Below are 13,987 nucleotides of genomic sequence, written 5' to 3'. Positions count from 1 at the left end.
AGAGACTAGAAAATTATTTGGTGCTTATAATAAATATATGTCAGCCACTCTGAAATATATAAATATATTGGAACCCACTTATTAAATCTTCTTTCCAAAAACTCATTTAAAACTCAAGTTGCAAAGCGTTATTTCCCATTCCAGGTCCTGTGAGATTTAATTGTAAGTTCCATGGCCTATACAACAGCTGCCTGGTGTTTAATTCTGCTCAGGTGTGTCCAGTTTAGCTCACACTACTACAAGGTAGAACACAGTGGGAGTCTTAAGATGTATCCTGACCTAGTGATAAGACCTCCACTGACTCCTGTCGGACTGTTATTGTTGATGCAGTACCTGTTCTTGTACTCAGAATGCGGACGTGCTGGCTGTGGGCGTGTGTGTTGAAGTGATTGAGAACTCTGCTATTGAGAGCGTCCTGGACTGCCGGCGCTTCCTTCAGAAAGTGGAGCTGTTACACCCCTGCATGGAGCAGACCTTTGGGAAGGAGTACAGAGAACTGTGTAGCACAGGCTGCCAACGCCAGCTGGACACCAGCAGGTAGGACTGACACTTCTATACATACTGGGCTCCCATAATCGACAGTACTAGAAAGTACATACAGCGCATTTCCATTCTTGACTAGTATCACAATTCGATATTGTATCTTCTAAAATACTGCATATGTGAATATCGATCAATCGATTGTTCACAAGCTTTGATTAATCAATGAAGACCCAGATGGAAGTGTTTCATTCTGTCTAGCTGTTTACTGGCTAGCCCTGTGCCCTTCTCCCTCCACAGGTCCTGCTGGCAAGGTGTCCTGGTAGTGTCTGCCTTCATCGAGCAGGTGGTGTTGAGTGTGGCAGAGACAGACCCTTCCCTTGCGGAGCTGGCAGTAAAACATTGTGCACTGCTGAACAGGGTGAGTGCTGTGTTTTCAGTAAAACGCCACTGCACGTTTGTGGCTGTCTGTGTCTGTTTAAACCGTTCTTCCCCTGTCCCAGTTTGTGCGCACCTCCCCAGACATGAGAAGGAAGGAAGCTCTGAAGGGTGTGATGAGAGTCCTCCACTCCTGCAACAAGGAATCAAGCCACCTCTACTTCAGGTGATTTTCCTGAACAGCGCTGGCTTAACTTATTCACCAGCATTGACTTGCGTAGTTTGTGATTAATTATTCTCTGGTTTGCATTACAGATTCAGTATTAAAAATTGTTCGGTGTGCCTCAATCCTCTCGGACAGCCCTCCAGCCTCCCTTGCGAGCACGTTTTCTGTCTTCCCTGCCTCAGCAGGTGGTTGTCCCATGGCAGAGCTTACTGCCCTGAATGCAAGACGGATGTACCTCCTAACCACCGTCCTGTAGTCTCTCCCCAGCTGGAGTAAGTGGGAATGCTGCTTTTCAGACACCTGCTGTTCTTACTATCTAGAAACCCTATAACACTGTGTTGTCCTTAATATGCATACATAATACATCGTCATCACCCAGTTAATTCTCAGTTTGAAGTTTGCCTTAGTGAAATAAACTATTGTGGCAATTAACAATTGCATGTATTGTATAGTGCTATTCAGAGCCTGTGAATTACAAGATGAGTTTACAGGGCAGCTGTATCTAGAATTATGCATTAAAGGTATATTGTAGCTGTCAGCAGTTAGAAATGTGTTTTTGGGAGTCATTTACTTGTCTAACCTCCTCCCCGTTGTCTCCCTGGTAGGGAGGGCCTGCGTCAGCACGGGGAGATGCGACAGCGATGCAACTCCTTCTTCCTGGAGGTGGTGTCTCGATTCTGTCTGTCCGAGGGCGAGACCCCAGGCGAGGGGGTGGTGAAGCTTCTCTTTTCACTCCTCATCTCTGCTCAAGGTGAGAGGAAAGAGAGGGGAGAGGGAGGTACTAAATTCTGTCCCTGTGCGTGGGACTGCCGCCTTCGTAAAGAAAGTGGGTCTTGTCGTGGGGCTCTAGGGGATTGTATAACTGAAGTGATTTGTGCTTCCCTGAAGGTGATGTTTTCCAGACCCGAGAGCTCACCCCTTTCCTGGAGTGTGTGGATCGTAACCCAGTGATCCGCTCTGTGCTGCCAAAACTACTGCTGCATTACAGGTACCACAGAGATAGCACAGTGCAGTGAAGAGTACTGCTGTGATAGTGTATCTACTGTACCAGTGTATCGTTGAGATGCCAGATGGAGTGCAGTGACAGTGCACCTCACAGACCGTCTACCATACAGTCAGTATAGCCAGTGTCCCGCAGTGCAGTGGACAGGGTATTGCTCGCTAGTAGAAGGTTCTGATGAGGGCTGTGCTTCAGTTTGGACCAGGTGAAGACCCACATGCAGCGCTACCTGCAGGACCTGGAGCAGAATGTTCTGGACCAGGAGGATCGAACGGAGCTCTACTTGCTGTTTGTCAACTGCTTCCAGGTAACTGGGCGGGTTGTGTTACTGTTAATCTTTGATTGTACACCGCCACCACCTTTACAACCAATCAGATTGCTCAGTTGCCATAAGATATGTCAAGATACGATACAGCCATTGATTTCTGTAGTGGAGGAAAGGGAACTAGTTTAAGCTGGGGAAAAAAAACATTCCTTCACTACGGCAACTGTGGAGACTACCGCAGAAGAGAGCAAAGTAAAAAGCAAAAATGTCTAGATTTATGTTTTAAGGTGTCAGCAAGCCTCGTTTTGTACTGGAATTCAAAATGTCCAGCTCCTCGTACACTAATCTCTTCATTAATGATGATTTCTGTTCTCTAATGAAATCAGTAGGTGATTCTGGTTTTGGTTTTGAAGGCTGGTTATGCAGGAGGTTCACTGTGTTTCAGGATGCTCTGTGCAGCCCCGGTCAGCAGGGCTCGGAGCTCGGGCAGGATCGGCTGCAGGACGACGCTCGTTTCCTGAGCAGGGTCGCCCGCAAACAGACCCCCAAGTGCCAGGAGGATCCTGTCGAGTTCTTGCAGAGCGTGGCGCGGCTGCGAGTCTGCCTGGGAACTGCGGCCAGCTTACTGCACCAGGCCCTCTCTGGCACAGGTGACATTTTTATTATGACTTGCTGTGTTAAAACCTGGAGCCCCAGCACCTTAGTAACCGAGAATGCCTTTTACAATTCAGTTCTGTTTAGTTTGAGTTAGGAACTGTTCTACTAGCACCTTAGCTGTTAACTTGGAATGGGGGTGTTTGTGTTCAGGGTTTAGATATTCCTTCTGTCCCCTAACAGAGTGTGCCTCCCCCAGTCGAGTGGTGAGGGAGGGGTACCTGGAGCAGGTGAAGGCAGTGTTTGAGTACTCTGGGAATGACTGGCACCGCATCTACCTGATGAGGGCTCTGGCTAGGCAGTTTGGGATGGACTGCCTCCTGGCCCTGTTGAAGAAGCAGCACTGGGCATTCCCTCCAAAGCTCATTCAGATCCAGGTAACGCCCTGTAGTGGAGCCGTCGCACCTCACCTCAGATCTGTGTTTGATTATGTGCCGTATAGGTTGTTGCAGGGTTATGTTATTTTTTAATATCTTTTTTGTTTTCTAGAGTAAAACCCCAACGCAGGTGGACCGCTTTCTGTGTGTTGGCTCTCGCTACAAAGACCTGCGGCACGCCGTATTCGTGGCACTCCTTACCCGGCAGACAGAGCACATCACGAAAGGCATTCAGGTACAGGGGGTTTGTGGGTGTGTTATCTGCTGCAGTTTCACAATGGCAATGTACTCGCAATGCTTTACCGGGAGTTCTTGTGTATCAGACCTCATTTCTCACTCCCCGCTTCACTCTTGTTCCAGGAGGGCTCCCCCAGTACCGCTTGTGTACTCCTCAGCCTTGCCCTGTTTCGTCAGGTCACTTGCCTGTTTGCACATCAGGATCCCCAGCAACACCCAGGACCACAGGTAAGAGTAGCCGCACAGCTTGAAAGGGAAATAATTCATCACTGACTGTGTCTGAAATAAAATGAGATGCTCTGCTTTTCCAGGAGACACAGCCACTGCAGGAGTTTATAAGAGGCAGCCCCAGATTTTGTTCTCAGGAACAGAGAGATTTTTGCTCCGCCCTGGTGGCCAATCAGCTGGGAGGGGCGGGGTCGTCCTGTTGCGTGGTGCCGGAGTTGTCTGCTCAGCAGCACACCCTGCTGGAGATTATTGTCCATGCAGGGGCAGTGTTTCTGTCTGGGACCGGGCTACTGTCTCCACTGCAACAAATAGCAACTCGACCTGAGACAATGACGGTGAGGAGTTTTGTGACTATAAAAATTGCACAGTAGCCCGATACAATAGAACACTTGTACCGATAAGCTTTCATGGTAAATGTATTTATTTTTATTTAAGTATTAGTCTTATTTGAATATATTTCTTTTAGCACTATTAGTGTTTTTACATTATACTAAACAACAAACTGACTGCCGCACAGCCACTGCCCCTTCCCAGTTCGTGGCCATATTTAGTTACCTGTTTTAACCATAGGTATTGCTATTTGTACTGTTAATTTCTGGAATTGTGCACACTTTTAATGTAGTATAGTGACCTATAGGAAACATGTTATTCTGGAATCATTAATATAATTGCATAATTAATCCTTTGAGTCCTGCTTATCTTAGCAGCGTAGTGTTCACATATTCTGTCAGAAATCACAAAAAATATATGTCAAATGTTTTGTCCGGTTCTCCTATATATTCAACAAAGCAGTTTATTCTTCACCTCGACAAAAATAATTCAGGACTGAAAGGGTTAACGCAAAGATTAATATCTGTTTCTGTTGCAAACCGGGAAAAACGTCGGGACACCCCGGGACATTCGATGGGAAGGGGGGACGGTCCTGGTCAACCCGAAATGCCTGGTCACCCTAGTCAAAATTAAAACATGTGGTTCTCACTGTGGTACCATTCCACTAATGGATCATCACATTTTTGCTACCTTTATCATTGCCACAGCACTGCCATTATATTGTCACTGCTGCTTGTAATTCCCGCTCTCCCAAACTGACTGTAAGTGTAACAGTGCCGTGTGTTTCCCCAGAACATGTTCCTCCCCACCATGCCTGAAGACAAGACCAGTGAGGCGCACCTGTGGGTTAAAGAGAAGGGCGCCTGGTACTGTAAGTAGCGTAATGTTTTTGGTGACATGACAATAGCACAGTAAGTAATATGAATGATCGCACTGTAAGATACTGAGACCTGATTTATTTTCCTTCCAGCTTGTATCAATGGCCATACTTGTTTTGTTGGAGAGGTAAGATGAATCATACTTGTGTTTTATAATAAATAAATGTTTATAGTGTGGGAAAAATTATTGACTAAACACAACAAATGGTAGTAGGCAGTACATGTAACACTGTTGATACAGATTAAATCTTATGGTAACATTCTGGGACAACTTTAACACAAAAACAGTTACCCACAAAAACACCTAGAACAGGGGTGGCCAACCCTGGTCCTGGAGAGACGGCAGGGTCTTCTGGTTTTGTTTCCTCCTGAGTTCTCAGTTACCTAATTAAACCAATTATTTTCTTAATTGGACAATACTTATAAAATGTTCACACCTTCAGACATTGATGATTTAAAGAGACCCAGAAAACCTGCAGGGTTGTGGCTCTCCAGGACCAGGGTTGGCCGCCCCTCGTCTACAATAACGTTTTGATGCCATGAAGCTATGTTGTTAATTCACTCTGTCATTAAATATACAGTATTTTGGAAATCCTATTCAAATTAATGACTTCAATTTGGCTGTGCATCTTTTTTTTTTCAGTGTGGAAAACCTATGGTCATATCTCATTGCCCAGACTGCAGGGAACTAATTGGGGGCATCCATCACAATGCTATTTCTGGTTTCACTAAAGCAAGCGGGTAATGCATTTATGGCAACACAGCATTTCAGCAGTATTGCCCAACATGGAGAGAATATGCATTACGAAACGTGTTTGGTCTATAATGCCAGACCACTCTGTATCTCTTGCAAGCAACACGATGGAACGTATGTTTTTTTGTTTCTATTAATATTAATTTCTATTGCGTATTAATATTAAGTCTTCCCCCTTCCTCTGGTTCAGCATGCCTGTGGATCAGACCAGGACTGGTCATATTTTAGGGGCAGCTCAGAGGGGTGCCATCGTGGCTTCTGACAGGCAGATGTCTCCAGCTGCTTTCTCCCTGCTGAGACTCTGCACCCACGTCGCCATGCTGCTGGGAGCATTTCGGCACAAGAGGGTAAGAGTACCAGTGTAGCTCCATCAATGAATGAATGGATCTCTGGGACTGGCTATATGCCACCAAACTAATTTCCTTGTGACCCTAGCCTGCAAAGGTAAAAGGCATAAAAAGTGAATAAGCCTGCCCCCCCACCCCAACCCTGCAGATAACATTTCTCTACAAAATGCAGTTCCGGTGCTGTGCCGGGCTTTTGTTTGTGCACTCAGTCAGTGCAGATGTCTGTTACCAGCAGATTCTCTGCACAGTGTTGATAGACTGTACTGTTTCCACACAGGAGATCTCTGCTATGATTTCTCCAGCCGTGGGAAACGTGGAGCAGTTCCTGTGGAGACACATTGAAAGTGACATGGAGGCACTTGGAAGGTCACTAGGAAGGAACATGGACGATACAGCCGTCTGCGTCCATCTGGTTATCCACGCCTTCCTGAGTAGCACCGCAGGTATCCCTGGAGGCAGAGTTAGTCCAGTATCCACACTGTGGAAGGGAGTGGGGTGAGGAGCTCAGTGGTTAGATGCAGGATGGAAGATAGGCTGGTTCACTGGGCTGCAGTGCATTGGTGTAGTCCTAACTTTTATTTGCATACTGAACTTCTAATGACACATATAATAGGTCAGGCACTTTTTTAATTTATACAAGTATTTCCACAAAGTGTCTTTCTCCGTCTTCTCAGAATGCTTTTAAACTGTGGGTCAGTGGCAGAACAATGATGTCCGAGCCACGTTTAGGCAAAGCTGAGTGGAGTTATCTTCGAGGTTCACTGGATGTCATTCCAGAAGGAGCTTCATCTGTGTTTGTGTCCACAGTTGCTGTTATCTTCATCAGCATTTCTTCTTAAAGAAGTAATTTGTGATAGAACGTCCTAATGCTTTTTTCATTGCATCAAGAGGACTAATGGCTGAATCAGACAGCTGTGCGGGAGATAAGAGTCATGTGACTTAGCTTGCCTATATTCCGGCTAGACTACGCCACTGCTGCAGTGTGGTTTGTGTGCTGTTTTGACCTCGCCATGTCACTCACAGACTCACAGTGCGGGGAAGGAGCTCTGTCCTCCAAGCGTGCCCGGCAGGATTGGGAGAAGCTGGTCTGCGATAAAGTCATCACTCCAGCGTTACAGGTGAGCTGGAAGCACAAACACTCACTGGCATGGATTTCTGAACCACAAGAACTTTGATGATGCAACCTGCAAAACAATGACATAACGCCATTCAAAAATAATTCATTTGTGACACCCAGTGTATGTGCCTACCTTGTCTGGACTGACAGAGGCTAGAAACCCTGGAAACCAATTTAAATCGTTTGTGAATAGCTTGATGTTGTTTCCAGTTTTGTCAAACATTCTGCTCGTCTCTCACAACATATTTAATATAAATCCCCTGCAGGCTCTGGAGAGGAATCTCAGGCAAGCCCAGAAGGTGATCAGTACTGATGACCGGCTCAGTGGGAGTCCCCTGATGAAGGTCCTTTATGGAGATCCCACGTCTATCCTGGATCTCCCCACCCAGGAGGCCACTGACCACTCAACCTTCTGGAGCTGTCCTGAGAGAGTGACCATCGAGCGCTTCACTCAGATCCTGGAGCAGGACAAAGGACAGGAGGACAGCCCAGTTCTGTGGCTCTTTCTAAAGAAGGTGTTGTGCTGCTTTGATTTGTTACTCTGGCAGCCCAGCAATGTGCTTTTTTCATGTATTATTCTCTGTAGCTCAGCTCCATCCTGTATAGACAAATGTGCCTTTATGGAACTTTATCAATATATCCTTGCATCCTTTCCCAAAACCATGCTTGGATATGCTTTTTAATAGGCTGTTCCTGGAAGGTAGCATGTTTAAAGTCCATCCGATTTCTCCCTGTTGTGAAGGAATATCAAGAAGCTATCTAAGCATCACAGACCCCATACTACTTTGCTTTATCCTGCTTTTCTGCTCATCCCTTGTTTCACATTTCAGGAGCGTGTTCTCCGGCTGCTGAAGCACCTCCCAGACCTGGCCGCGCTGCAGACGGACCTGCTGAGAACCTTTCCTCTCGTTACGGACGTGGGGTCACAGACCATCGGCCAGCTCCTGCAGAAGCTGCCAGCAGGTCAGAGCTTCACTTCATTATTGATTCATGCATTTAATCCATCAGGGCTACTTGAGCTGCAGGAGGCAATGTTGCTACTGAATAGGGTTTTGATTGTCAGCGTTATTTCACATACTGACCTGCTTTTTCAAAGCATTGAAGCCTTTTGCTGAGCAGCTGAATGCTGTATCCAGGGGACTGCTTTGCAGGAATACTTGATGAGTTATTCCATAGAATAAAAGAATGCCAAAGAAAGTGGAATCAGTTTTGTCACAAAGAAAAAAGAACTTCACAAAATGTGTAATTTATTTATATATATATATTATATATAATATATATATATATATATATATATATATATATATATGGGGGCTGGGAAGCACAGTGGGTTAATGCACTAATCTGTGCCACATAGGGAGCGTCGGGTAAGTTCACACAAACACCGGTACACAGTAAAACGATCAGGTTTTTCTCCCAGTTGTTTAACTCTAGTTTGTCTCCTCCTGCAGGTTACCAGAAGGAGGTGCTCAGGAGGAGAGTGAAAGTCTTCATGAAGCTCTGGAACCTGCTGAGGACTGAGCTGGCCAGCAGCCGTGAGTACAGCGCCCAGTGCATGCGTATCAGTGTGTGTGGCATCTCTGTGTCTTCTCTTCTCACTCACCTTTCCTCTCTGCAGATGGTACGGAGGACCCCCAGGGGCTGAGTGAAGCAGACCTGACTGTGGAGAGCTCGTCTGCATTCCTGTCCCTGCAAAGGAGAGGCCCAGGCTCCTGCTTGAGCACGCTCATCGAGTTCCTAACTGAGACCCACAACAGCCTGGTGAGAAAGGCCAACCACCAGGCCAAGGAAGATGACAGGTGAGGATGGGAGTGTGGTCTGCATGCAGTATTGGGACTATATTATATTTAGTAACACTTGGCATAGCAAAGTACAGTGGAAAAGTGTATACTGTAATTACATATCAGCCATTGCATTGTACTAAAAAGGTACTGATCTAAAATATTTTTCCCTGGAAAACTATACGTGACCATTGTCTCCTCAAGTGCCTGTGAGACTCATTTCCAAGAAAACATGGTATATTTGCAGACTGTTTTTGCACTTGTGTATGATTTAGCTATAAGTGCTTTACCATACGTGCTTGTGCTATGCTTGTCATGACCGACAATACTAAAAAGCATCCCCCATGCCTGTTCGGTACAGTGTGCCCCTGGAGGGGGTGTCTGAGAGTCAGCTGACCCTGTGTGACCCGGAGCGGGATCTCCTGCCGCTGATCCTCTCCCACTGTCAGTACACCCTGGAGAAGGGCAAGGAGACCGTGAGCCACTACGACATGCCAGCCATTGAGAGGGACCTCAAGCGCCGCTACCTGCAGGGCAAGCCAGTGATCAGCGCGGTAAGGGGACTGTCTGCTGTTAAAATCGGAATATCTTTAGTGATGCAAAAAATGGCATTTGTCTACATAAAAACTTGTAGTTTCTTTGTTTTACTGGATACGCTTTATAGTTTGACAGACCCAGTACTCGTGATGTGTCCCCTGGAATTTAGATTTATATTTATATAGTTATTTTTCTTTCTGGGACAGGGCACGTCTAAATACCTGTACCGACAGCAGCAGGACTTCTCACTGATCCTAACAGAGGTCAGATCCAAGATTGAACAGGTAAGGTTTTTTTTTTTCTTTAGAACAATTTTGTTTTTGTTAGCACTTCTTTTCCACCAGGTGGCAGGGAAGAGTTACTGCAATAAACAGTATAATAGTCCTATGTGTAGACATTGTGTACTATTGCTTTTAGCGTTGTTTATCATGCGTTTTACCGTGACAAGCAACATGCTAATAGACCCTTTAGCAGTCCAGTTGTATTGTACTGTATCATGTTGGTAAAGGCTGCCTGTGTTGTGTTTGCAGGAAGCCCTGAAGGGCTCTGACAGCGCTGCGGTGTCGACAGTGCTCCGCTCCTACAGCGACGTGTGTGATGCAGTGCGCATCGTTGAGACCGGCCTGCGATTCCTGGGCAAAACCGGCGGGGATCCCAAGGGAGAGCTCCTAACCTACCTCAAGGACACTCTGAGGATGGGCAAGCAGATCTCCAGTGCTGTGGGCAAGGTGCTTACCCCCTTGAGTCTGTGTCCTATACTATAACTCGCTGTAACATCTGCCCCTACTGTAACAGAGCCCCCGACTCTCCCTCAATCTGTACCCCACTATACTGTAACAGAGCCCCCGACTCTCCCTCAATCTGTACCCCACTATACTGTAACAGAGCCCCCGACTCTCCCTCAATCTGTACCCCTCTATACTGTAACACAGCCCCCGACTCTCCCTCAATCTGTACCCCACTATACTGTAACAGAGCCCCCGACTCTCCCTCAATCTGTACCCCACTATACTGTAACAGAGCCCCCGACTCTCCCTCAATCTGTACCCCACTATACTGTAACAGAGCCCCCGACTCTCCCTCAACCTGTACCCCACTATACTGTAACAGAGCCCCCAACTCTCCCTCAACCTGTACCCCTCTATAGTGTAACACAGCCTCCAACTCTCCTTCAATCTGTACTCCTCTATAATGTAACACAGCCTCCAGCTCCCTCTCAATCGATGTGCAATGATTCTGAAGACAGGACAGTGTTTATTCACAGCTCTTTGTTCCCAGGCTCTGAATGAGTGCAGGCTGGAGCACAGCACATCAGTCTGGCAGCTGCTCACCTCTTGGAAGTCAGAGCTTATGCTGAGGAAAGGAAAGGTGATTACTGAAAGCTTTTGCCATATAGCAAATTCCGTGCCTTGCATATTCCAGTATGAAAACTGGACAACAGCACTGAAGGCTAGGGAGGAGGGCAAGGGTTCAAGGGATAATAAAACTATTGATCCTTGAGATTTCATAATGTCTAAATCATTTAGTAGGTGCAAGGGCAGTGTTGTGGGATACAGTGCTGTTACGGATTCTGTCCGAGGTGAGGCTAAAAGATCTTAAACCATGAAAGCAGACAAGCCCGGCTCTTTTGCATTGTGGTTAAGATGCTCGATTGCAGTGAGCAGGATCGCCGGTTTGCACCTAGCCTCCACCCTGTTACACAAGCAATACAGAATGTACCAAAGTAAACTGCACATGTATGATAACAGTAACTGAATGTACTGAATGAATGTAATTATTTATACATTTAGTTTAGTGAACCATTATAGTAAACAAAACTGAAGGGTGTTGATGTTTAAAAGTGGCACCTCTAACCTGTTCACTCCCCTGGTTTCAGGACCCCTTTGAGAGGCTCCCTGACCTGTACAGGGAGGGTCTATCGGAGGTTGAGAAAAAGGAGCTGCACGGGTTCCTGGCCGTCACCGATATCAACACCTTCTGCTGGGAGCTCCACGAGATCCTGCTGCTGAAGACCAACAACTTCATCTCTGAGAACAACTACCATGCACACTGGGAGTAAGAGGCTTCGCTGAAGCAGCTTCATGAAAAAGCATTTCTCAGGACAATACAGTACTGGCTTGGATCAAATAAGATCGAACCAAACTTTTCCTGCAGTGCAAACCCACTTGGAAAATACAACTGTAGCTATACTTATAAAAGTGTATCATAGTAAAAGCATAAAGGCAAGGCACAGTGAAGGCATGGTAAAGACCAGCAAAGGCTAGCGAAGCATGATAATAATCATGACAAACCAGGATAAACTATGGTAAATGCATTGTGTAACCATGGGAAAAGTGTAAAACTGCACATATACCATAAAAAAATATAGCGGCAAACTGTTATAAGGGCCAAAACCAGTATGCCAGTGACACCCTTAGTTTTTAAGAAAGTTTGGCAGGACTGAAATATGCACGTTTGCATATGTTTTTACAGGTGACTTTCACAAAAAGAAATACCAGTGTAGCTATTGACAGATTTATACAATAAAAGAAAACCTGCACAAAAATATGTGGCTTGTAAAAAACAAACTTGTAAATAATTGCTTTTGTGTTGGCTTTCTACTGAGCAGTTTCTTTTAGTAACAGTTTCTTTCCATCTGTGTTAGAAGCTCTGCAATAAAGAGAAAAGGTTTCACAACATGTCATTCTTGCTCTGAATGTTTCAGTTTGAAGTCCACCCTGGAGGTTCACCTCGAAGAGAAAGGCTCCCTCACTCTCCCGAGGCTGGAGTGCCTGTCTGATGCCATCACCCTGAAGAAGGGGGCGGAAAGCTGGCGCCTGGCGGTGGAGTTCAGGAGGTGACTGACCCGGAGCACCGCACTGCCGTCCTGTCTGGGAAGCAGCTCAGTCTGCAACAGCAGATAAAGCGCCCCCATGAACTTATTTCTACCTAAAAAATTGTTTTTTTTTCTTGGTTTAATTTTGTTTAGTTTATTCACTTTGTTCTTGCAAGGCCAGCACATGTACATCTCAATTGTGAAAGCACTAATACAAAGAGAGACCTAAGTGGACCATACTCAATACAATAACAGTACAACAATAAAGTAACTCCAAACAATTACTGTACATCCAGAAATGTATGTATATGTATATATGAATCAAACTTGGGTGGTGGGGTGGTTAGCCCTGATTCCGGCTTCTCTGTGTGGAGTTTGCATGTTCTCCCCGTGGTCACGTGGGTTTCCTCCAATCCCACAGTCCAAAGACATGCTGACTAGGTGGATTGGCCTCTCTAAATTACCCCTTAGTTGCCCTGAAATGGACTGGCATCTCGTCCAGGGTGTAGTCCTGCCTTGCGCTCTATTAGGGTCTGGCTCACCATGCCCCTCTATAGGATTAAGCAGTAACAGATAATGGATGGATGTATATACAAGCTTGGAACTGTATTTGGAATTGATTGATCAGGACTAGCACTGTAGATAATAATGATCCTGAGTTATATTTATGTTGTGGGCTGTTGGGAACTTGTTTGTAAATTGCTGGGGGGGTCCAGTTTATTTTATTTTAAAAGGTTAAAAAAAAATGTTTTCAAATCAGTGAAGTTTTGGATTTTTTTCTATTATTTGCACTGTTAAGCCAAGTGAAGTGTGGTTTTAATATTCAGTAGAAACACAGTGGCTTATGTTAGAAGCTCTGTAGCAGCCTTATTTGTTTTCAGAGTTTTATGGACTTTTTTTTAAATAATCATACACAGAATCAATACATTCCTTGGCTAATAATTGTAATGATAAAAAAAAAAAAAAAATCAATACAAAAATATGATCTGCAGTTGTTTTTTTTTTTTTTTTTTTTTTTTTTTTTTTTTTTACAAGTGCAGACATAAACACCGGTATTTAGTATTGTACTCTCGTAGAAAAACCCAAGTTATGTTAAAAGACAATGTACTGGCATATTAATCCGTAATCAACTCAATATGTAAGGTAGCAGCACACATCTGTTTATATATTGTCAACATTATGCCCTATATCAATATGTACAGACTGCATAGCTACTGAGATCTGCTTTGATCAGAATACCTGCTGAAGAATACAGTCCTGTAGAAAGAGAAGCAAGAACCAACACATTTCTTTATAGAGCCCTGAGAGAAATCCACACTGGCTCTGGGGCTTGCAATGCTCAGTGTATTTATATTTATACCTCTTTGAGTTGCCATCGCTCATTAAAAAAAAAAAAAAAAAAAACTACTGAAACGGGAGTCTACATAATGCATGTCTTCAGAATTACCAGCAAGCACTACCATTTTTTTTTAAATGCATATATTATGCAATTAACAGTATATAGTGCTGTCACTATCAAATACTTATTTAAGTTAAGGCAAAACTGTCTTCAGATGTCCAGCCAAAATGTACTGATTGATGGT

At 45.0% G+C, this 13,987-nt stretch overlaps 1 protein-coding gene across 1 annotated transcript; it reads left to right on the top strand.

The window, feature by feature from the left end:
- Positions 1-171: 171 nt before the first annotated feature.
- LOC121295461 (E3 ubiquitin-protein ligase rnf213-beta-like) lies at positions 172-12,688 on the top strand. Its single transcript, XM_041220096.1, has 29 exons — positions 172-243; positions 350-537; positions 781-901; positions 984-1,084; positions 1,174-1,356; positions 1,690-1,835; positions 1,973-2,072; positions 2,280-2,391; positions 2,795-2,999; positions 3,187-3,380; positions 3,493-3,615; positions 3,741-3,845; positions 3,929-4,180; positions 4,968-5,046; positions 5,146-5,180; positions 5,697-5,794; positions 5,998-6,154; positions 6,432-6,597; positions 7,178-7,272; positions 7,538-7,786; positions 8,102-8,234; positions 8,723-8,806; positions 8,890-9,070; positions 9,414-9,606; positions 9,796-9,873; positions 10,120-10,317; positions 10,868-10,957; positions 11,466-11,644; positions 12,294-12,688. Exons 1-29 carry the CDS (start codon positions 172-174, stop codon positions 12,427-12,429), a joined length of 4,053 nt encoding a protein of 1,350 aa, XP_041076030.1. The 3' UTR covers positions 12,430-12,688.
- Positions 12,689-13,987: the final 1,299 nt, after the last annotated feature.

The sequence above is a fragment of the Polyodon spathula genome, chromosome 20, assembly GCF_017654505.1.
Source record: "Polyodon spathula isolate WHYD16114869_AA chromosome 20, ASM1765450v1, whole genome shotgun sequence".
Taxonomy (NCBI): domain Eukaryota; kingdom Metazoa; phylum Chordata; class Actinopteri; order Acipenseriformes; family Polyodontidae; genus Polyodon; species Polyodon spathula.
The sequence above is the reverse complement of the archived record's forward strand: the minus strand, read 5'-3'. Positions and strand labels throughout refer to the sequence as shown.

Coding starts and splice junctions, on each gene's coding strand:
- LOC121295461 (XM_041220096.1), top strand. CDS start 172: ATGGCCTATACAACAGCTGCCTGGTGTTTAATTCTGCTCAGGTGTGTC. Junction 8,235..8,722: donor CCTGCAGAAGCTGCCAGCAG/GTCAGAGCTTCA, acceptor CTCCTCCTGCAG/GTTACCAGAAGGAGGTGCTC. Junction 11,645..12,293: donor AACTACCATGCACACTGGGA/GTAAGAGGCTTC, acceptor TGAATGTTTCAG/TTTGAAGTCCACCCTGGAGG.